General features: G+C 41.8%; 1 protein-coding gene across 1 annotated transcript in view; it reads right to left on the bottom strand.

Annotated features, from left to right (window-relative positions):
- Window positions 1-23306, bottom strand: part of TUBD1 (tubulin delta 1) — a 51864-nt gene that overhangs the window by 19080 nt on the left and 9478 nt on the right. Inside the window, exons 2-4 of the mRNA XM_075195301.1 lie at window positions 17741-17930; window positions 17513-17660; window positions 16968-17184 (exon numbers count right to left, since the gene is read on the bottom strand). Coding sequence (XP_075051402.1) covers window positions 16968-17184; window positions 17513-17660; window positions 17741-17909 — 534 coding nt within the window. The 5' untranslated portion in view covers window positions 17910-17930. The remainder of the gene's footprint in view (window positions 1-16967; window positions 17185-17512; window positions 17661-17740; window positions 17931-23306) is intronic.

A 23306-nucleotide genomic window follows, 5' to 3' on the forward strand; every position in this document is an offset into this window, starting at 1 on the left:
AATTGTTTCATGCTCTTTTCAGTTCAGATGAACGCACTACCTTAAAATACAAGGGGGTATGTCGCCTATAGAAACCAATTCAATTCCTGTTAAAATTTAGTTAGTTCTAGAAAATGACAGCTAGAATCTGATTGGTTGTTATAGGCAACAACTCCACTTTTTCAAAGACGACGTTTAGTAAATATACCCTTAAGTGTAAGTGCAATGAGGCTATTTTTCAAGCCCGTAAATTAGAGGGTTATAATTGACACACAATGGGAACTTGCAATTACTACGTTTAAAGAAATGTTTCCACTTAAGGTAGATTGCTTAATCAGAAAAAAACTTTTGACCAAAGTGCGATTGAAGGAGTCTGGGAATACAATGCAAGACTTAGAAGAGACGTTGTAAATTATGCGGATGTTTCTGAAGGATGATTTTAAAAGTATTCTAACCAGTGTTTTTATAAAGCTATTAAAACAAAATTTAAAAACTAGGATTCAGGTCCATGACCCCTTATGGGCTTCCAAGGACATTGATGCCTTAGCTACTGTAGCAGCACATCATGAAGATAATATGGTAATTAAGAAACTTCAAACAGAAACAAAACTAATAAACCTACAAATGGAAACTGCAAAGGCAACCATACAGGGTGTTAGACCAAAGACAAAGGAATATGCAAATCCTGAAAAAAGTAACAGATCACAAGTGATTTGTTATAAATTCCAGGAGAAGGAGCATTTTGCAAAATATTGCAGAAAGCCTTGAAGAAATAGGGATAACATTGACTGATGGTCTCAAGCAGCTCCTTTACCCATATGTCCAAAATTGAAAAGAGAAGTGAAGGATCTCACTGTAGATATGACAACTGGTGGTAATAAACATTAATTTTTGACTGATACAGGAGCTGCAAGATCAGTATTAAAAAATTAGGTTATATTACCAACTACTAGCAAAATTGTTAATGAAGTAGTAGTAACTGAACAAATAGTTTCTTTAAAAGAAACAGAACCAGTTACAGTCACTTTAGGTCCTATTACAGATACAATTCTTTTTTATTAGCAGCAAATGCTCCCTCTACTTTATTGGGTAGAAATGTATTGTGTAAATTAGGATGTTCAATATTTTGTCCTCCTGATGGAGTATTTCTAGACATTCCAGAGAAAAACAGACAAGAAGTGCAGCTAGGTCTGATATTCATGACAATAGTTATCATGGGACAAGTAAAATTCAGCCCTTTTGGTGCTACCAACCAAGGCTTAACAAAACGATAGATGACATGTTCGATCATATACCTAGTCAATTGTAGACAACTGAAGCAAAGAAAACTGGGAAAATGAGGGTTAGCCCAATATCTGTTAAACTAAAATCAAATAAGACTTCTCTCACTACCTCAATATCTATTACGATCAGAAGCAAAGCAAAGTATTTATTATACAATCATCATTACTGCAAGGGGATCTGATTAACACTCAAAGTCCATATAATATGCCCATATATCACATTAAAAAAGTGGTGGGTGTGATTACTGACTAATTTAAGACCTTAAGGCTATTAATGCAACAGTTGAAGCTTTACTTCCAATTCTTTTCAATCCTGTAACAATTCGTATGCAGATACCGCCAGAAGCCCAGATTATCTCAGTCACTGATTTATGTTCTGCTTATTTTTCTACTCCTATACATGAGGATAGTCAATATTTGCTTTCTTTTATCTATCAGGGTCAGCAATATACCTGGACTAGGACCCCCCAGGGTTTTATAGAAAGAGGTACACTATTTAGTCAAGCCATAGCAGCAGATTTAAAAAATGTTTTAAGTTTTTCACGAGGAAACACAGACTTTCAAGCTGTGGATGATTTGTTGTGCTCTGATTCTTTTGAGGCATCACATTCAGAAATTGGCGAGTTATTAACTTATTTGGCATACTCGGGACATAAAAAGGGTCAAAGGATAAAATGCAGTTATGCAGTCCACAGGTCCTTTATGGAAAAAGAAATTTATTCCCAGATCGAATAAAAGCCATACATGATTTAACTTTGTCAATGGATTTATTGGTGTTGTGGGATTTTGTAGAAATTGGTTTTCCAAACTATTCAAGCTTAACTGTCCCTTTGTATGAGCTTACAACTGATACTGTTAAAAAACCTTTTGTTCACTCTGATATTACAAAAAGTTGTTTTGAACAACTTAATCATATGCTTTTGATAGCACATGCATTGGGCATACCAAATTATGAATTATCATTTACTTTGTTTTGCCATGAGCATTCAGGTCATGCTTCTAATGTTTTAACACAGCCCAAAAAGGAAATACTCCCAGACCCATTGTACATTACAGTAAACAACTCAATCAAGTAGCTAGAGGACTTTCTGGTTGTTTAAAATTTGTAGCAGCTACTGCTTTGTTAGTAGACAGGTGTGCAGACATAGTTTTAGGAAATCCCCTTACAGTACAGGTCGCATATGCAGTATCTGTACTGTTAAATTGCCAGCTGACTAGACATGTTACAAATGCCAGACTAACAAAATGGGAATTGAATCTCCTTATGGCCCCAATTGTCAGATGCATGTTTTAAACCCTGCAACCTTGCTGCCTATTGCTTCTGATATTGAACCTTATAAAGGTTCAAAGAGAGGGTGGAGGTATATTTGGATACAGATCGTAATGAATTGACATTAAGTGAAGCAGATGAGGAGGATACATATAGGAATAAACAACAGAATTCTAAACATTTTGTTCAAGAGCCACATGACTGTGTTGTGTATATGCAGCAAACTACTGCATCACGACAGGACTTAAAAGAAATACCATTTCAGAATCCTGATTTGGTTTTATATGTAGATGAGTTGCCATAGGAAACATGACACAGTAACATTACAGTCAGGATTTGCAATTGTAGATAATAACATGACTATATATTCTGGAAGTTTGCAATCTCCACATTCCACACAAATTGTAGAATTAAAAGCCTCAATTAAACTTTGTCAATTGGCGGAGAACAAAACAGTTAATATTTACACAGATAGTAAATAGTCGTCCATGATTTTGCAGAAATATGGCGACAAGGAAATTTTGTCACAGTCAATGGTACACCAGTTGCCCATCATAAAATTGTAAATGAAATACTACATGCTATTCAGTTACCAAAACAAGTAGCAGTTATTAAATGCCAAGCATATTTGAGAGGGCACGATGATGTCACAAAAGGAAAGCATAGAGCTGACTTAGTGTTAGGAACCCCTCCAGCCGGCACAACACAACCCGGAATCTACTCTGCCAGTCAGGTGTTCACTGGAGCCCCTGATGGTGGGGACAGACTGGGCCGCAGACTGACAGAGGGTCGTGAAGTGCGTACCAGCTGGGGAGAACCCAGGCAAGAGGAGTCAGGTCCACGCAGAGGTCAAGGGCCGGCAGCAGACAACGGTATCGATGAACAAGCTGAGGTCAAGGGTCACAGGCAAATAGCAGAACGGGTAAACAGGTCAAAGATCAGGGTCACAGGAAACACGAGCAAGGTCCAAATCAAAGCCAAGGGTCATACACGGGGAGTCAAATAGAGATATCAGGATACAGGACAGGAACTAGCAGGTCAGCAGACTGGAACACAGAAGCTATAACCGGCAATGAGGCAGCAGACCTCATTGCCTTAAATACCAGTGGTCACCAATCAGAGCCTAGCTCTGAATTAGACACAGCCCCCAGCATAATTAATAGGCTGCATTAATTAGCCCACAGGCTAGAACATATGGTGAGCGCTGCGCCCGGCTTCCTCTCATTGCCGGGACGCAGCGCTGAAGCGTCTTCTCGTTGCCCCGGCAACGGCCGGGTCAGGGCCGGAAGTGACGTCCCGGTCGCCATAGCGACGGCCGGGACGCAGGTGAGTGAGTCGCGGCGGCTGGGCACCGCCGCGGCTCGTAACACTTAGCTGCTATAAAAGCAGCATAAAAAGACGCTGTATAGATCATTGAAAGTACTGAAATACTAAATGTTGTAATTCCTGATCAAAATGAACTAATTGAGATGCAAATAAGTTGTTCTCCACAGGAAAAGGCCAGATGGGAAGTGGCAGGATGCCAAATTGATAAAGATGGACTTGAGGTAGGCCTGTAGCTCCCAAAAGCACTGGCACAAATGAGTCATGGATTGACCAATGTAGGCGAGACTGCTATGCAGACTATAGTCCAAATGTATTGGTATGCACCTGGATTTTCAGCCATAGCTGCCAGGTACTGTGCTTCATGTATTATCTGTCTACAGAGTAATGCAGGGAAGGCAGTGAGGACAATGCTTAATCACCTGCCACCCACCTAAGGCCCGTTCCAGGTAATTCAAATTGATTTCATCCAACTTATTAAATGTAGGATGCTAGACTATGTATTAGCATGTGTCAACCAATTTTCCGGTTGAGTTGAAAATTACACCGTCTTGAGAGTCACTGCAAATGTTACTGCTAAAAAGATAGTAAAATAATTTGTATGTAGATATGGCATACAATAAGTAATTTCCTCTGATTGAGGAACTCATTTTACTGGACTTGTTTTAAGCAAATGTGTGAGTTTTTAGGTATAAAAAGCAACAATTACATACGCTGCTACATAATGTTTTAAAATTAATTTAAGTTTACATCTCTCCCTGTCACAATTTAGCACCACCAAAAAGCCCTGTGCCCTAGGCTGCAGCCTAGTCAGCCTATTGGATAATCAGGCCCTGTTGTTGACATTAAAATTTTGTTTACCGACTAGTAACAAATTCAGTTATTTAACCGTCAATAAATTTACTGATGGTTGGAAACCCTGGCTGTACCCAATAACCCTCCTACTCCGTGCAGGTCTGTTTGAGCAGTTTTTTCTGCTATCTCCAAATATTTGTGAATGTGTTTATAAACCAAACACAAAGCTTGTTTCTTTGTTTGTTCTTCTGGAACACATATTCCAGTCACCTGTTTTACTGTTGCTGTGAACTCTGATGTTAAAATTTAGTAAATGTTATATAACACAATAAAGAGGCCACATCCATTTAAGTATAAAGAGAACACACTTCTATGTCTGGTTAATTAGCCACACTCACGTGACAAGTTGACAATGCCATACCTAATTGGCCAGATCACACCCTAACCCCATCCATAAGCAGGGCCGGATTAAGACAATGTAGGCCCCTGGGCTAAGGGTACTGTGAGATCCCCAGTAATTTGTAAAGTCCCCCATCCCCCCTGTATCCAATTCATCCCCCCGTCCCCCCCTCAGCCCAAATGTATCACCACATCTCCTCCTTCCCCACCATTACTTTGAAAAACAACATCTACCTGGTCCTCTCCTCTTCGATGCAGGCTCGGGTGGAACCTCTTCTTTCTTCTTGCCCTGCTGACAGTGCGTGCACAGTGGGCAGCGTGCTGCTTAGCGAGGAGATCTTGTGACACTAGAAGTCATAGTCTCATGAGACTACAAACAAAAACAAATACAGTGCTCTAAAAGCTCTTCATATCATAAACATATAAATACAGAATCTCAGATGGCAAAATACTGAGCTGCAAGCATCAACATGCGCAATAAAAAAAAAAAATATATATATATTTTTTTTTTTTTTTAATAAAAATATATTGATAAAATAGATATCACCATAGGAATACATAAAAATCCACTACATAAAAGAAACTTTGAAAAACAACAAGAGACCCACTCTAAATAAGAGACTTAAATATAATTAGGAGACCCACATCTGATGGGATCCTAAAAACAGCACCAATAGAAGGGAATCTCCATAAAAAAGTTGTGTGGTAATGTAGACTCTCTGGAAAGGCTTTTAATGATCCCCCAGAAAAAGTTCATGTCTGAACGAAATGCGTCAGCAGTGGCAAGGTCTATGTTTTTTTGGGATATCCCACTATCAGATACACTCCTTGTTATAGACACCTCTACAGGCTTTTATTTAAGATCTTGGAAAAAGAGGATTTATGTACTTACGTTAAATCCGTTTCTCCGATTCCGTCTGGGGGACACTGCTTACCATGGGTTGTGGAGGGAGCTTGGGGAGTTGGCACCTAACTAGTTTACTTTTAGTATTGCCGACAGATCACTCCCCTCTACAATCCCCCTGCCTCTTCCTCTTCCGGTCAGTTAATTAAAAAGCCCCAAGGAGAAAGGTCAAATCAACCAAGAGCATGCAGAGGAAAAGCAGAAGGGAGGGATCGCAGTGTCCCCCAGACGGAATCAGAGAAACGGATTTAACGCAAGTACATAAATCCTCTTCTCTCTTTCATCCAGTCTGGGGGACACGGCTTACCATGGGGACGTTCTAAAGAAGCCCCTTAAGGGTGGGACTACTCTGAAAACCCCGTTCGTAAAGCACTACGAGCGAAATTTGCATCCGTGGATGCAAATACATTAAACTGGTAAAATGTTGTAAAGGTGTGGACAGAGGACCAGGCGGCTGCCCTGCAAAGCTGGTCTGCAGAAGCCCCATTTCTAGCTACCCACGACGCCCCTACCGATCTGGTGGAATGGGCCGTAAGTCTCTCCGGCACAGGACGGTTAGTATTTATGTAAGTTTGCTTGATGGTTGACGTAATCCATCTTGCAATGGACTGTTTTGAGGCTGGCCAGCCTCTCTTATTAGCATCATAAAGGACAAACAGAGAATCAGTACATCTAATCTGAGAAGTTCTTTTGACATAAATGCGGAGAGCCCTAACCACAACTAACTTTTCCATAGACTGTTGAGGCAATAGCCAAAAGAAAAAGGACCTTCTAGGTAAACCCCTTCAAATCTGCCACAAGTACTGGCTCAAAAGGAAGCCCTTTAAGCCTATCCAGTACCAGGTTGAGATCCCATGGTGCTGTAGGCAGAACATAGGGAGGCTGAATATGCAAGACTCCCTGTAGGAAGTCCTAATATCTGGTAAATCCGCTAATTTCAGGTGAAAAAATACTGAAAGAGCCGATATCTGGACTTTTAGGGAACCTAACCGAAGCCCTGCTTCTAGGCCATCCTTCTGGCTCGCATCATAGTGTTCACTACGCTGGAGGAAAAACCTCTAGCCCTCCAGAGGCTGGCTTCAATTAAACTGAGCTGAGGTAAATTCTGTTGACGGAAGGGACCCTGCAGAAGAAGGTTGTCTCGAGACGGAAGACGGAAGCCCTGTCCTTCCGCCATAGAGATTATGTCCGCGTACCAGAGTCGGCGCGGCCATGAGGGAGCTATTAGAATTACTGGCAGACCGCCCTGCCTTACTCGTCTGAGTACGCGAGGAAGCATGGGAATCGGAGGAAACAGGTATTCCAACCTGAACTCCCATGACATCGTCATAACGTCCACTGCCACCGCTAAGGGGTCTCTTGCCCTTGCGCAAAACCTGTGAACCTTTCTGTTGTGTCTGGAGGCCACGAGATCTATGTCCGGAAGACCCCACCTCTGAACCAGAGACTGGAAAACTTCCGGATGGAGTGACCACTCCCCCGGCATCATCTAGTTACGACTTAGGTAGTCGGCCTCCCAAATTCTTATTCCTGGAATGTATACTGCTGGAACATATTGTTCCTCCCAAACCAAAATTTGAGCTGCAATATTCATTGCAGCTGCACTCCTGGTTCCTCCTTGCCCGTTGACATTTGCCACGGCCGTGGCATTGTCGGACTGAAATTTGACTGGGTGGCCCTGGAGGAGGGACTGGGTCCCCCGGAGGGCCAAAAGAATAGCCTTCAATTTCAGCACGTTTATTGATAGGGCTGATTCCTGAACCAACCAAAGTCCCTGGAGTTGGAGGTGCAGGATTACCGCCCCCCAACCTTTCAGGCTGGCGTCCGTCGTGGCTATGATCCATGGCCATGGAGCGAAGGATCTGCCCACTGTCATGTGATCCTGAATCAGCACCACTGAAGCGATTCTCTCGTCCCTGGAGATAGAGAGATCCTCTGGAGATCCAAACGTAGGTGGGATCCTGACCATTTTGTTAATAGATCCCACTGAAAACAAAGAGAATGGGCTCGACCGAAGGGGATGGTCTCGAATGAGGCCACCATCTTTCCCAGCAGCCGCATGCACAAGTGCATTGAGGGGCTGGGAGAAGACAAGACCTGAGTTGTTATACTCTGAATAGGACTGATCTTCTCGACAGGCAGGAACACCTTTTGCTGGCTGGTGTCCATAATGAGCCCTAGGAAAACCATGCGTTGACACGGAACCATCTGGGATTTCCTTAAGTTTATTAGCCATCCATGGCCCTCGAGAACCGCCAAGGTGAGGGATAAGTGATGACGTAAGCAATTCTCTGTGAAGAATTTGATGAGCAGGTCGTCCAATAAGGCACGACCTGAATTCCTTGAAGGTGAAGACATGCTGCCATAACTGACATGATCTTCGTGAAAAAACCCTCGGAGCTGTTGAGAGGCCGAAGAGGAGGGCCCGAAACCGATAGTGGGAGGATCCCACCGAGAATCTTAGGAAAGACTGATGGTGGATCCAAATCGGAATGTGGAGGTATGCGTCCTTTATGTCTATGGACGCCATAAACAGATCCTTCTCTAAGCCGTTTATCACCGACCTTAGGGACTCCATCCGAAAATTGTCCACCCGTAAGAGCACACCGAGGCCCTTTAAGTTTAGGATGGGTCGAAAGGAGCCGTCCAGCTTCTTGACCAGAAACAGGTTTGAATAAAAACCCCTGTCCTTTCTGGTAATCTGGGACCCTGCAGATAACTCTTTGTGAAAGAAGAGAGGCGACACAATCCTGTATTGCCTGACTTCTTGAAGGATCTCGGGGTAGCGGAGTTATGAAGAAACGATGTGGAACCGGGCCCAGCAGGTCTATCCTGTACCCCTCTGATATAATGCCCCGAATTCAAGGATCTTGGGAGGACGCTGCCCACTGTTCCTGAAACAACGACAGACGTCCCCCCACTGGTGCCCCCTCTAGAACAGAGTGGTCGTCAGTACGCAGGCTTCTCCTGGGTCTTAGGGGCCTGGCGCCTAGCTGCAAACGAGGATCTCCCCCTGGCAGAGGAGCCTCGAGAATTGGGCTGTCTGCCTCTAAAGGACTGTCCTCTAGGTAAGGAGGTCCCCCGAAAGGGCTGACGAAAGGAGCTGACCCGAGGGTTTCGGCTCCTGCTAGGGAATACCGGCAAGGAAGAGCTTTTACCCCCCGTTGCCTGGGAGATCAGGGTATCCAATTTTGGGCCGAACAAACCTGCTGCAGAAAAAAGGAATGGTTTCCACAGACTTTTTTGATTCAGCATCTCCTTCCCAGTATTTCAGCCATAACGTTCTTCTTTGCTGAAATAGACGCAGCCTGAATAGAAGAGGATACAGCCGCTGTGTTCTGGGCCGCCTCATAAAGGTACCCCGATGCCGCCTTCAAATGCAAAGCCAGGGGAAGTAAATCAGAGTCCTGCAAGGCCTCTGCCAGCTGGTCTGCCCATGCTTTCATGGCTCAAGTCACCCAAGCTGAAGCAAATGTGGGCCTAAAGGAAAAACCCGCAGCCGCAAATATAGATTTCAGCTGGGATTCCACTCTGCGGTCATTGACATCCTGCAGAGATGCAGAACCTGGAGCTGGAAGTAAAGTGTGCTTGGCCAATCGGGCTATTGGAATATCCACTTTTGGAATACTCTCCCAGCGAACCACATCTTCCTCCTGCAATGGATACAGGGAAGAGAACCTTTTGGGAACAGAGAACCTCTTAACAGGCTGTTTCCAGGCTCCTTCTGCAATATCCTTAAGCTCTACGGAAGGGGGAAAACGGATAGCCTTTCTTTTGGCCTTCTTAAATAGACTTCTGTCTCTAGGAGTAGTATCCTCCGGTTCTGGAAGGTCCAACGCTTGTCTCACTGCTAAAAACAAATCATTAATAAATTGGCTTTTAGAGCTTTCTTCCTGTCCCAAAGGTTGAACCTGGTCAGGATCAGAATTAATTTCCCCCTCTTCCTCTGAAAACTCCTCAGAGTCTGAAAGGACCATAAGGGTATTATCAGATCTAGGCCTTCTTCTTTTAGCAGGCGGAATGTTTGGGGATTCAAGTAACTGGTTTAGTTTATCCAAACCCTTTATAAATGCTGCAGATCATGCCGGTTCTGTGGGAAGAGGGGCTTGGTCTCTATGAGAAGAGGAAGGTCCTGGTATAGACGTTCCAATAGAACCTGTGTAACAGGGAGGCCCCACTGAGTACTAGTATTATTAGCCACCGAAGTAGCCACAGTAGATAGCAATTGATTAGATTGAAAAACCATCTGTGGTAAAGAGGAAACGGACTGTGTCAGGGAGGTCACCCAGGCCGGTTCCTCCATCAGTGGGGCCGAAATATGCTGGGCCTGCGCAGGTGAGACCCCTGCCTCGCAGACAGAGCAGAGCGCCAACGGGCCCTTCTGCCCACAAGGTAATTTTACATTACATTTAGAACATGTAAAATATTTTGCAATAGGGCTCTTTCCCTTATCTGACATTTCTTAATAAAGGAAGGCACACCAAACACACAGACTTAAATTGTTAAATTTAGCTGAGTAGAGAGAGAGATATAAATGTGTGGAGAGAAAAAAGTAAAACTACAAGTAATCAACTAATCTAGATATAAAAGTTGTACTTGTAATATTTTAAACACAATATAATACTTAAGCAAGTAGGAGAACTATAATATAACCCCTACTAGCCCACTTTGTATACAGCAATACAGAGTATGTGTTTAAATAAATCAGATACTTAGCCCATAGGCCAAACAGGGGAGAAGTCCAACAGCAGTATCCTGGTGCCTGCTCCCTCAGATCTGTTCTCTCTTCCCGGGCTTCTCCTTAGCGCCACAAGACTGGGATAAACCATCTCTCTCTCTGGAAGGAGGGGGGAGCTCTATGTGTTAGCTCTCCCCCTTCAGTAATGCTGCCTCTGCAGCAATTCTGTGTTCAAATAAAAAATTAAAAGTATTATGTGGCAGAGTAGTGGAGACCTCCAGGGGAGGTCTCCGCAGCGGATAATACCAGATGCCCCCTCCTATGTATGAGGGGGGATCCTGGTATAGCCCCCTTCTCCTCTCCTCCGTTTTCCAAGATGGCCACCGCCAATGCAATATCCGATAACCGGCGCTCTATGCCTGCAGTGGCAGCGCCGGTTATCGGGGAAACTCCAGGAGTGACAGCGGTCCGTGAGACCGCTTGTCACTCCTAATTCAGGCACCCATTCTTCTTCTCTCCTCCTGTCCCCGTCAGTGAGAGCCGCTGGCTCTCATTTGACAGGGTAGTGCCTGCGCTGCCCTGCTGTGAGTGTGTTCTCTATATTAGAACACACTCCAGCTCTGCCACCTGTAGAAAAAAGTTAAAAGAATAAAATAAAGTTAAAAATCACCTACAGTACTAAAACACTGCCCAACTCCATAGGCACCTAAAAAAAAAAACTGACAGGAAGAGTAAGAGACAGGGGGATTGTAGAGGGGTGGGGTCTGTCGGCAGTACTAAAAGTTAACTAGTTAGGTGCCAACTCCCCAAGCTCCCTCCACAACCCATGGTAAGCAGTGTCCCCCAGACTGGATGAAAGAGAAATGAGACATGTTTAAAGTGCACCCTGAAGATCGGAACAGGATTTATTACGCTGTGGGTGGCCACTCGAATCTTTTTACGTCTCTACTCTGCTGAGTCATGTGATCAGTCCCACTCTATCTCAATTCCCAGAAGTTGGGCAAGACAGTTTTATTTGTATTGCGGGACTGAAAATTTTACAAGTACGGAGACTAAGTATCTTCTTTATGTGCTTCAAACTTGTTGGATTTGGCGATTTTGTCTCATCCAAATACATCTCCCAAGTATTGGGTAAGATAATTTATTTCACTGGTTGGATTGAAAGACTTATTACCACCGGGATTGATTGACTGTATTATAACCTTCTGAGACAGGTGATTCGTTTTACATTTATTGCAGTTCATGAATATAGAGCTAATACGTGGACTGAGAAATCATTAAAAGCCTTTACTGAGAGTCTGCATTGCCAACACAACTTTTTTATGGAGATTCCCCTCTATTGGTGCTGTTTTTAGACTACTTAATCCATCAGATGTGGGTCTCCTAACTTATATTTAGGTGTCTTATTTAGAGTGGGTATTTCTTGCAAATGATTATATGTATTTGATTTGTGTTTTTCAAAGTTTATCTTATGTTTTGGATTTGTATGTATTAGTATGGTGATATTTATTTTATAAATATATTTATATTAAAATTATATATATAATTTATTTAATATGTGTATGCTTGCAGCTCAGTATTCTTCCATCTGAGATTCTGTATTTATATATTATATGAATAGCTTTTAGAGCACTGTATTTGTTTTTGTTTGTAGTCTATACTTTTTTGTATGTGCAGGCAATCCCTGATTAGAGCAGCCTGAGCTTATCAGATATTCACTGTATATGGGTATTAACTATTTATAGCTTACATATTTAACATTTATATTATTTTCTAATTAATGCATTCTGTGCTTAAAGGGTCTCCAGTTTTCTGGGGAAAAATAATATGGTCTCATGAGACCTCTTCACTAAGCAGCGCATTGCGTACCGCATCTGCACTGACTGCAGGGCAGCAAACAGCATCAGATTTACTGTTGGCTGCACTTAAAAGGGGGGCAACACCAGTGACAGTAGGAGCTGCCCCTGACCCAATCGCCGGCATTATTAAATAAAAAATCTTTGTCAGGGCCCCCCAGCTGCCTGAGGCCCTTGGGCTATAGCCCAGAAAGACCATTATGTTAATTTGGCTCTGCCCATATAATGTCATAAAAGGACACAGTAGTCTCAGGGTATAGAAGAGGGGGCAGTCATCTGCTCCTGGTTGAAGGCAAATTGGCCACTACTATGGCCTATCACAGAAAACAAACAGAGGAGCCAAATGCACAAAAGGGAAAGTGCCATACCTAAAGAGGATATGATACGGAAAGCAGAGTAAGCAAATGATTATTATTAAAAGGCACAAGGGGAAAAAAGAAACAAAAAGAGCAAAACGAGATGGAAAATAAACCAAGAGACGGGAAGTAAGAAAGACCAAAAAAAAAAAAAAAAAAGGGAGGACAAACAGACGAAAAAGACGAAATGTAATATAATATGAAATAAAAAAATTAAGCAGGATTTGGTCACCTGTGATCTTTTATGCATTACGGGGGTTTATGTACATGTTAAATGTATGCTGCAAGACTGGAGCAAAATAAACACAAATTTAATAGTCAAAAAGTAGCATTTCTATCCCAGCAAGCTATGGCCAGAAAGCTACCACACAAAAAGACACGTGAATTTGACTAGCTTGTGGATCTACACAAATTTTCTCGTAAACGCCATTTACAAAACGGTTACCAGCATGACACCAAGGTTCCACTAGAGACGCCTTGGAATAGCTTTCTTATGAAACGTGCCAAGTCAAACTTTGATCCGCAATTCTCTCCTCTCAAAGCTTTACGAGATTACTTGATGATTCAGTGACAAGATTCTCCATCTATTAAAATCTCACTATACAAGAAAGAACAGCATTGAGAGATCTTAGTAAGTATGAAGACCATCATTCATCCTGCAGATACGGTCGGGGCGATAGTCATCCAGAATACAGTAGACTATAGACAAGAAATTAAATGGCTGCAATATGCCAGATTTTCTTTTTAAGAGCTAAAAAAGATGGTTTTCTACTTTTTATACATACAATTTTTTTTATATAGGTGAGTGGTACTCTATTCCACAGTACACTTAATAACTTTATTACAAAGGTCATTATATAGATCTTCTTGTTTACATAGGCACAAATTCAACAATTCACTGGGAAGATGAGTGGATATATTTTTAAAAATGTGTACGTTTGTATAAGAGCACTTCAGCACAAAATTGTATATGACACACTAAAAAGACAAACTGGTACAGTTGGACCCAAAAGAGATAAATTAAAGTCAATCTATACGGGAACTCTAGGTCATACATAAAAGTACAGAACTTACATAAAAATGGTCAGCATACCGTTATTGCATATATCAAATATTTTTAAGTTCTGCACACTATTCTATAATAGTTCTTGTAAATAAATATTTAATGTAGACGGTCAAATACAACAGATTCTTGGATTGCTTTATACATTACAGGAAACTTGTAATACTCCATAAGTTGTGTACTGGTTCTAAAGTGAAGGCTAAAACTAGAGAAGATTTGAGTGTGACTGTTCCAACAATAGTAAGGCAAGTAATGTGCATGCAAGGAAAGCAGGTCATAACATGGTGACGTTTGATCATGATCAAAAGATCTTTTGCCATTTGTCCCTAACTAAACACTTACTTGCTCTTCTGAATTTATGTTTGATGAAATTTGGAAAATAGAGTCATGGCCAAAAGTTTTGAGAATGACAAAAGTATTGGTTTTCACAAAGTTTGCGGCTTCAGTGTTTTTAGACCTTTTAGTCAGCTGTTGCTATGGTATACTGAAGTAAAATTACAAGCATTTCATAAATGTCAAAGGCTTTTATTGACAATTACATTAAGTTTATGCAAAAAGTGAATATTTGCAGTGTTGACCCTTTATTTTGAAGACCTCTGCAATTCGACCGATCATGCTGTCAATCAACTTCTGGGCCACATACTGACTGATGGCTGCCCATTCTTGCCTAATAAATGCTTGCAGTTTATCAGAATTTGCGGGTTTTTGTTTGTCCACCCGCCTCTTAAGGATTGACCAGAAGTTCTCAATGGGATTAAGGTCTGGGGAGTTTCCTGACCATGGACCCAAAATGTCGATGTTTTGATCTCTGAGCCACTTAATTATCACTTTTGCCTTATAACAAGGCACTCCATCATGCTGGAAAAGGCATTATTAGTCACCAAACTGTTCTTGAATGGTTGAGAGAAGTTGCTCTTGGAGAATGTTTTGGTACCATTTTTTATTCAGGACTGTATTTTTAGGCAAAATTGTGAGTGAGCTGAGAAGCAACCCCACACATGAATGGTCTCAGGATGCTTTAATGTTGGCATGACACAGGACTGATGGTAGAGCTCACATTTCCTTCTCTGGAATAGCGTTTTTCCAGATGCTCCAAACAATCTGAAAGGGGATTCATCATAGAAAATTACTTTACCCCAGTCCTCAGCAGAATATCAGTCTGTCTCTGATGTTTTTCCTGGAGAGAGGTGGTTTCTTTGCTGGACTTCTTGCCACCAGGCCATCCTCCAAAAGTCTTGGCCTCACTGTGCATGCAGATGCACTCACACCTGCCTGCTGTCATTCCTGATCCCGCAGCTGAATCAACTTTAGAAGAAGGTTCCGGCGTATACTGGACGTTCTTGGGCGCCCTGAAGCCTTCTTCAAAACTATTTAACCTCTCCCCTTGAAGTTCTTGATGAGCCAATAAATGGTTGATTTAGGTGCAATCTTACTAGCAGCAATATCCTTGCCTGTGAAGCCCTTTCTGTGCAAAGCAATGATGACTGCACGTGTTTCCTTGCAGATAACCAAGGTCAACAGAGGAAGAGCAATGATTTCAAGCACCACCCTCCTTTTAAAACTTCCAGTCTGTTATTCTTACTCAATCAGCATGACAGAGTGATCTTCAGCCTTGTTCTCGTCAACACTCTCACTCTGTGAACGAGAGAATCACTGACCTGATGTCAGCTGGTCCTTTTGTGGCAGGGCTGAATGCAGTGGAAATGTTGTTTTTGGGATAGAGTTCATTGCCATGCCAAAGAGGGACTTGGAAATTACTTGCAATTCATCTGCTCACTCTTCATGACATTCTGGAGTATATGCAAATTGGCATTATAAAAACTGAGGCTGCAGACTTTGGAAAAACAAATTTTTTTTTGTCACTCAAAACTTTTGTCCATAACTCTAAGTCTCCTGCCCCATACAAATAATATATGCAACCACACAGATTTGTGTAGCGCACAACCAAAGAGTCTTCTATTTATTTGGCACACAGTTTCTACAGATAATCCTTTGTATTTGTTGAATGGAATTTCTAGTGACAACTTTTTTTGGCATCTTCCTGCCTCAATTCTCTACACAAAGGAAATTTTACCATCCTGCTAACAGCACCACTGCTTTTAATAGTACCAGACAATTTTACTACTCTAGCTACCCTAACCTTGGTGACCATCCTCATAACTCACAATAAATAAGAAGGTGCACTGTGGCTGCACACTTACTACTACTGGCCTATCTCAAAAGTGAAAAAGGGGATCTGATTCCAGCACCAGGAATAGGTTCAGATTCCTCAGTCTTTCCTGGTGGTTGGGATGCTGCAGTGCAGTTACCTGCTTAGGGGGAGAAATGAGGATAGGCAACAAGAACACAGGCTACTACATGACAAAGGGCCCAGAAAGGGTCAAATGCAGACAATGGAAAGGAGGATATAAGTATACATGCTAAAGCACATTTGCAAACATACACACACACAGTGTTCTCCCTAGAAAATTTTTCCCGCCAGGTGGCATTAAGAAGTAGTCGAGTGGGGGCAGTTGTAATACTTTGTAATAATATTGAAAAATGTTGGAGGTTCGTGCCTACACCTGCCAGGACTGGTGATCAGTGGTCGAACACACACTGCTGACAGCAGTGCTCACGTAGTGACTGTTCTGATAGAAGAAACAATGGTTTATTCTATTATAATAGCATTCTTGTTTGGCTTCAAGAGTCGGGTAGCAAGTAAAAACAGCAAAGTGGAGCACCTGTGAAATAGGTGCTGGGGGAGAACACCGATACATTCTTACAAAGTACAAATAGAGTGGCAAAAGTTATAAAAACACAACTATAATTTTGAACTGGGAAACAAACATTTATGTAATCCTGTCTTATACATGATCAAAAGTGAAGGCAGGGACAGAGCTAGCGCGCACCGAGAAAATAAACAGATCTGCCACCTGAATGGGAGGAGTGACGTATCGGCCCCAGCTTAATCTAAATCAAAATGAACACTGCACTTTTACTCAGTATTAATTAAAAAAAAACAAAAAAAAACCACTGTAAATTATGCTTATTGCCAGCCAATTGATTTTCACATATTTACCTCTCCTGTGCCATAAGGCCAAATGACTTCATTGAGTAGTAGAGAATTGGGATAGGCATCACGTAAACATCTTGTGATGAAAGTTCCCATGCCGGAGCCTGTACCACCAGCCATACTCATTATGGTGAAGAATCCACCCAGCCGATCACATTTTTCTACTTGCTTTCTAACCAAATCCATGACATGGTCCTGGTGTTTTGGGCCATGTACACAGTACCTATATTGAAAAGTATTAGAAACACAAAAATGTAATCCATACTATATCACTGAAAATAACCCCCCAAAAATCCAAACCCTGCATAAAATAAGTTTTTTTGTTTTATAGCTTGCATGAGTAAATTAATATAACAAATTGTAGAAATTATGTTTCATCTTATGTATGGCTGTTTTGAGAGGAAGAATAAATAACCTACTAATAATAATAATTTTATTTCTACATACAAACCAATGGGGCAAAAAAATAAGATAAAAAATATGGCATTCTAAATGCATTTACAGGTTATAAATCATTCAATGAACCATGAAATATAGTAAATACAGCATACCCATTTGCCCAGTTGTTCCCTGAGCCCTGTTTCTGGGAAAATTGTGACTTGTCATTATATGTCCATTTACCAGAACGTGCTGCCAATGATAATGTTTGAGAAATTACTTTGGGCTCCATGTCAAGAAGCACTGCCCGGCTTACAAAGTCTGTAATACAAAAATAAACAAAGAGATTATTGTAAAAGCAGACTAAACATTGCTCTTAGAATACTCAGAAGCACACATACCTCCAGATTCAGTCTCATCGAAGAATCGTTCCTTACAAACAGTCTGATAATGGTCATTTTCTTTCTTGCAGCACAGTCCATTACTATGAAAATCATTACAAAGGACATCAAACAACTCAAAGCCAATTTGATTGCCACACTGCCCCAGTTGCAGTGTAATGAGCGACATGGCGGACTATCACTTCAGCTTCTATTTGCAGAGAAAAAAAAAGCAGCAACATAAAGAAGGGGAACCTGAAGACTTGTAGTTCCACAATAGCAGTAGAGCTCCAGTACTTTAAACAGAGGAGCTAGTAAGCTCTAGGAAGTCCGTTTCTTCTCCTAACGCAGACATCAGCCCTCCCCTGACCAGTCTGCAAGTTGGTTATCATTCTAATGGGTAACCCCACACTGCTGGTTTCCCGATTTAGTGAGAATCGGACCAGACCATGTATCTACAGGTTCCGAAAAAACACATAAGAGATTATATATATTATGTATAAATATAAATGCCAATAACATTAAGCTGGCTTACGAATTGATCCGCACAGCTGTATGTAAAGAGTCACTCTCCTTAGATTCTCATATGGGAATATGGAAATCCTAGCCAACAAAAAGCAGTGTGCTATGAAGATAAGCGTGTGATGCCGACTTGTAGGCGGGCTCAATATCCTCCGTTCTCAGCTTTGGATTCTCAGGTGTGAATATGAAAGTTCTAGCCGGCATATAACACTTTGCTGTTATGAAAAAACGTGTTTCAAACCTGTGTTACGGGCTCAATGTCCTCTGCTCACGACTAAATTGGACCAGTAATCGCTCAAATAGAGCCAAAGAAAACGACGTATAAAGCACTGGATACACTGAGTCCTATCCCAGGGTATACGAAGTTTTTATATCTACATGTGTTTAATTACAGAAATATTTTAATAAGGGTTGTTTGTATTTTACATACTTATATATATATTCTAATAAGGGTTGTCTATACTCTATAAATTCATATTGCCATTTTCATATCTTGCATTTTATTTGTGTTATGGCATGTCAAATAGTCTTATGGTCATTTTTATATTGTTTACTATTAATTATCACTTTTTTATTTATATTTTGAACCTTAAAGAGTATTTTATTGCTTTCAAATTCAGAGAGACGTTAATATCACTTAATACTAGGGATGTGCACCGGCGACTTTTGAGGTCTCGTGTTTTGTGTTTTGGATCCGGATTTTCGTTATTTTTGAGGTTCGGATTTGTCTCGCAAAACACTTGACGAAAGGTCTCGGTTCGGATTTAAGGTATTGGATTCGGATTTTTTTTGAAAAAAACATAAAAAGTTTAAAAATCAAGTTTTTGGGCTTATTTTCACTCCTAGGCTATTATTAACCTCAATAACATTCAATAACAAGCATTTCCACTAATTTACAGTGTATTCTGAACACCTCACAATATAGTTATTAGTCCAAAACGTTGCAACAAGGTATCTTTCTGGACTGCGTAGAGGAGTGGGTCACCACAATATATATTAAAAACCCTGAACTTTTATGATTCGCACCAATAATTGTACCTGGACTGCGTAGAGGAGTGGGTCACCACAATATATTAAAAACCCTGAACTTTTATGAATCGCACCAATAAATGTACCTGGACTGCGTAGAGGAGTGGGTCACCACAATATATTAAAAACCCTGAACTTTTATGAATCGCACCAATAAATGTACCTGGACTGCGTAGAGGAGTGGGTCACCACAATATATTAAAAACCCTGAACTTTTATGAATCGCACCAATAAATGTACCTGGACTGCGTAGAGGAGTGGGTCACCACAATATCTTAAAAACCCTGAACTTTTATGAATCGCACCAATAAATGTACCTGGACTGCGTAGAGGAGTGGGTCACCACAATATATATAATAAGAAAACCATCAACTTGTTTGATTCGCACCAATAAATGTACCTGGACTGCGTAGAGGAGTGGGTCACCACAATATATTAAAAACCCTGAACTTTTATGAATCGCACCAATAAATGTACCTGGACTGCGTAGAGGAGTGGGTCACCACAATATCTTAAAAACCCTGAACTTTTATGAATCGCACCAATAAATGTACCTGGACTGCGTAGAGGAGTGGGTCACCACAATATATATAATAAGAAAACCATCAACTTGTTTGATTCGCACCAATAAATGTACCTGGACTGCGTAGAGGAGTGGGCACTGGGCACCACAATAAAATATATAAAAAACCTTCAACAGGTCTGCATTACACTACACATACGGCTGCTCCTCCATCCTCTCCATCATATACATGTTGGAGTTTTAGCGTGTGACAACCTCTTGTTTTTGATAATGTCAGTGCATTTTGAATATTTTTCAATTTGCCCCACACCACTGAATGTACTTTATCTATGATACGCATCTATCTATCTTGACTGCGTAGTGTGGTGGCCCCGGTACACAATTTGGTACCGGGGCCACAATAAAATAAATACACCCTCCACGTGTCAGAATTCCACCAAACAAGTATCTGGACTGCGTAGTGGGGTGGCCCCGGTACCCAACTTGATACCGGGGCCACAATAAAATAAATACACCCTCCACGTGTCAGAATTCCACCAAACAAGTATCTGGACTGCGTAGTGGGGTGGCCCCGGTACCCAACTTGATACCGGGGCCACAATAAAATAAATACACCCTCCACGTGTCAGAATTCCACCAAACAAGTATCTGGACTGCGTAGTGGGGTGGCCCCGGTACCCAACTTGATACCGGGGCCACAATAAAATAAATACACCCTCCACGTGTCAGAATTCAACCAAACAAGTATCTGGACTGCGTAGTGGGGTGGCCCCGGTACCCAACTTGATACCGGGGCCACAATAAAATAAATACACCCTCCACGTGTCAGAATTCCACCAAACAAGTATCTGGACTGCGTAGTGGGGTGGCCCCGGTACCCAACTTGATACCGGGGCCACAATAAAATAAATACACCCTCCACGTGTCAGAATTCCACCAAACAAGTATCTGGACTGCGTAGTGGGGTGGCCCCGGTACCCAACTTGATACCGGGGCCACAATAAAATAAATACACCCTCCACGTGTCAGAATTCCACCAAACAAGTATCTGGACTGCGTAGTGGGGTGGCCCCGGTACCCAACTTGATACCGGGGCCACAATAAAATAAATACACCCTCCACGTGTCAGAATTCAACCAAACAAGTATCTGGACTGCGTAGTGGGGTGGCCCCGGTACCCAACTTGATACCGGGGCCACAATAAAATAAATACACCCTCCACGTGTCAGAATTCCACCAAACAAGTATCTGGACTGCGTAGTGGGGTGGCCCCGGTACCCAACTTGATACCGGGGCCACAATAAAATAAATACACCCTCCACGTGTCAGAATTCCACCAAACAAGTATCTGGACTGCGTAGTGGGGTGGCCCCGGTACCCAACTTGATACCGGGGCCACAATAAAATAAATACACCCTCCACGTGTCAGAATTCCACCAAACAAGTATCTGGACTGCGTAGTGGGGTGGCCCCGGTACCCAACTTGATACCGGGGCCACAATACCTCCTCCAAACATGCTACAGACAATTCGTCATTGAGATCCCATTAAGTATGTTAAAGACAGACAGGGTCCAAGTGTTATTAGTTGACTTTGTAAAGAAAAAAACTGTCCCTGTTGCACATAGTCGTGCAATGAAGACTTACTTTTTCATTTAAAGGCACGATCTTTCAAGTGTAGTGTTTGTAAGTCTAAGTCATATTATACTTTTGGTAAAATTGGTTTTTTTTGTTCCTCTTTATGTTAATTAATTAGTAATAGAATTAAAGTAGGAAATAGAATTAAATAGAATTAAAGTAGGAAATAGAGTGGTATAGAGTTGTAGTGTGGTATAGATAGAGTGGTCCACACAATATAATAATAAAACCCTCAACTGGTCTGAATTCCACCAAACAAGTATCTTGACTGCGTAGTGTGGTGGCCCCGGTACACAATTTGGTACCGAGGCCACAATATAATTTAAAAACCCTCCACGTGTCGGAATTCCACCAAACAAGTATCTGGACTGCATAGTGGGGTGGCCCCGGTACCCAATTTGATACCGGGGCCACATTACCTCCTCCAATTTCCAAGTGTAGTGTTTATAACATCTTAACACTACACTAATTCTAGCACGTCAAAACCTCTTGTTTTAAATAATGACAGGGCATTTAACTTTTGATTTAATTTATTGAATTTGTTGGCATTTTCTTTTACTTTTTGAACATGGCAAACGACTGTTGAATGGTCACATAATGCCAAAAAAAAAGGTGCAAGATGGAATTGTCCTTGGGCCCTCCCACCCACCCTTATGTTGTTGAAATAGGACATGCACACTTTAACAAACCAATCATTTCAGCGACAGGGCCTACCAAACAACTGTGGCTGAAATGATTGGTTTGTTTGGGCCCCCACACCAATAAAACAATTCATCTCTCCCTGTACAAACTAAACAGGCTCTACTGAGGAAAGATGTCATCCTTATCCTCAACCTCTGATTCCTCTCCCCCTACAGTGTGTACTTCCTCCTCCTCACACATTATCAATTCGTCCCCGCTGGACTCCACAACCACAGTCCCTCTGTACTGTCTGGAGGGCAGTGCTGTACTTCATTGAGGAATTGATTATTCATTTTTATAAACATCATTTTTTCAACGTTGTGAGGAAGCAACCTCCTTCGCCGCTCACTGACCAGGTTCCCCGCTGCACTAAAAACTCTTTCCGAGTACACACTGGAGGGGGGACAACTCAGTTAAAAAATAGAGCCAGTTTGTACAGGGGCTTCCAAACTGCCTTTTGGAGTTCTACCACGTCACTACCTCTAGTTAATTTAGATTGCAAGGCTTGTAAATATAAATACTTTGAAGATAAAAAAAAGCAGGCTGCACAGACTGTGGAGCTAGAAAGTGAAATTAAATGGACCACGTTACTTTGGTGGCTATCTATGCCCCCCCCCCCCCCCGCCCTACACTTGTAGTTGAATATAAATAAAGCAGCCTGCATAGACTGTAGAACTAGCAATTCAAATATACAAAGAAATGGACAAAGGCAGTTTGGTATCTGTCTGCATCAGATCCCCTCTCCACTAGGAGTAAAACAGAAAACTTTTCAGCCGTTATATAATCTAGAATATAAATAGAAATTGAGAAATGCAATTTGGTATCTGTCTGCATCATAATCATCAACATCCTCCTCAGCGCCAGCTACATCAATATCCTCCTCCCAGTGCACAACATTCACACCTTCATTAGCCAAATCTGTAACTGGACTGTGGGTGATCCTTCCAGCATATGCAGAGGGCGTGCTGCAAATGCTGGATGGAGTCACCTCTTCCCGTACAGTGATGGGAAGGTCAGGGTTCACAACCAACAACACCCTTGGACTCGCCTTGGGGATTTGTGATGTCATCTGTTTAGAAGGCAGAGTTCTTTGCTGTTTTGTTGTTGTTGCTGACAGCATAACTCTCAAATTTTTTGTAGGGGGGGGGAGGAGGGCTTTGATCCTTGGGTGAAGTTGGACCACTAGTCATGAACAC

The sequence above is a fragment of the Mixophyes fleayi genome, chromosome 2 (assembly GCF_038048845.1).
Source record: "Mixophyes fleayi isolate aMixFle1 chromosome 2, aMixFle1.hap1, whole genome shotgun sequence".
NCBI lineage: Eukaryota > Metazoa > Chordata > Amphibia > Anura > Limnodynastidae > Mixophyes > Mixophyes fleayi.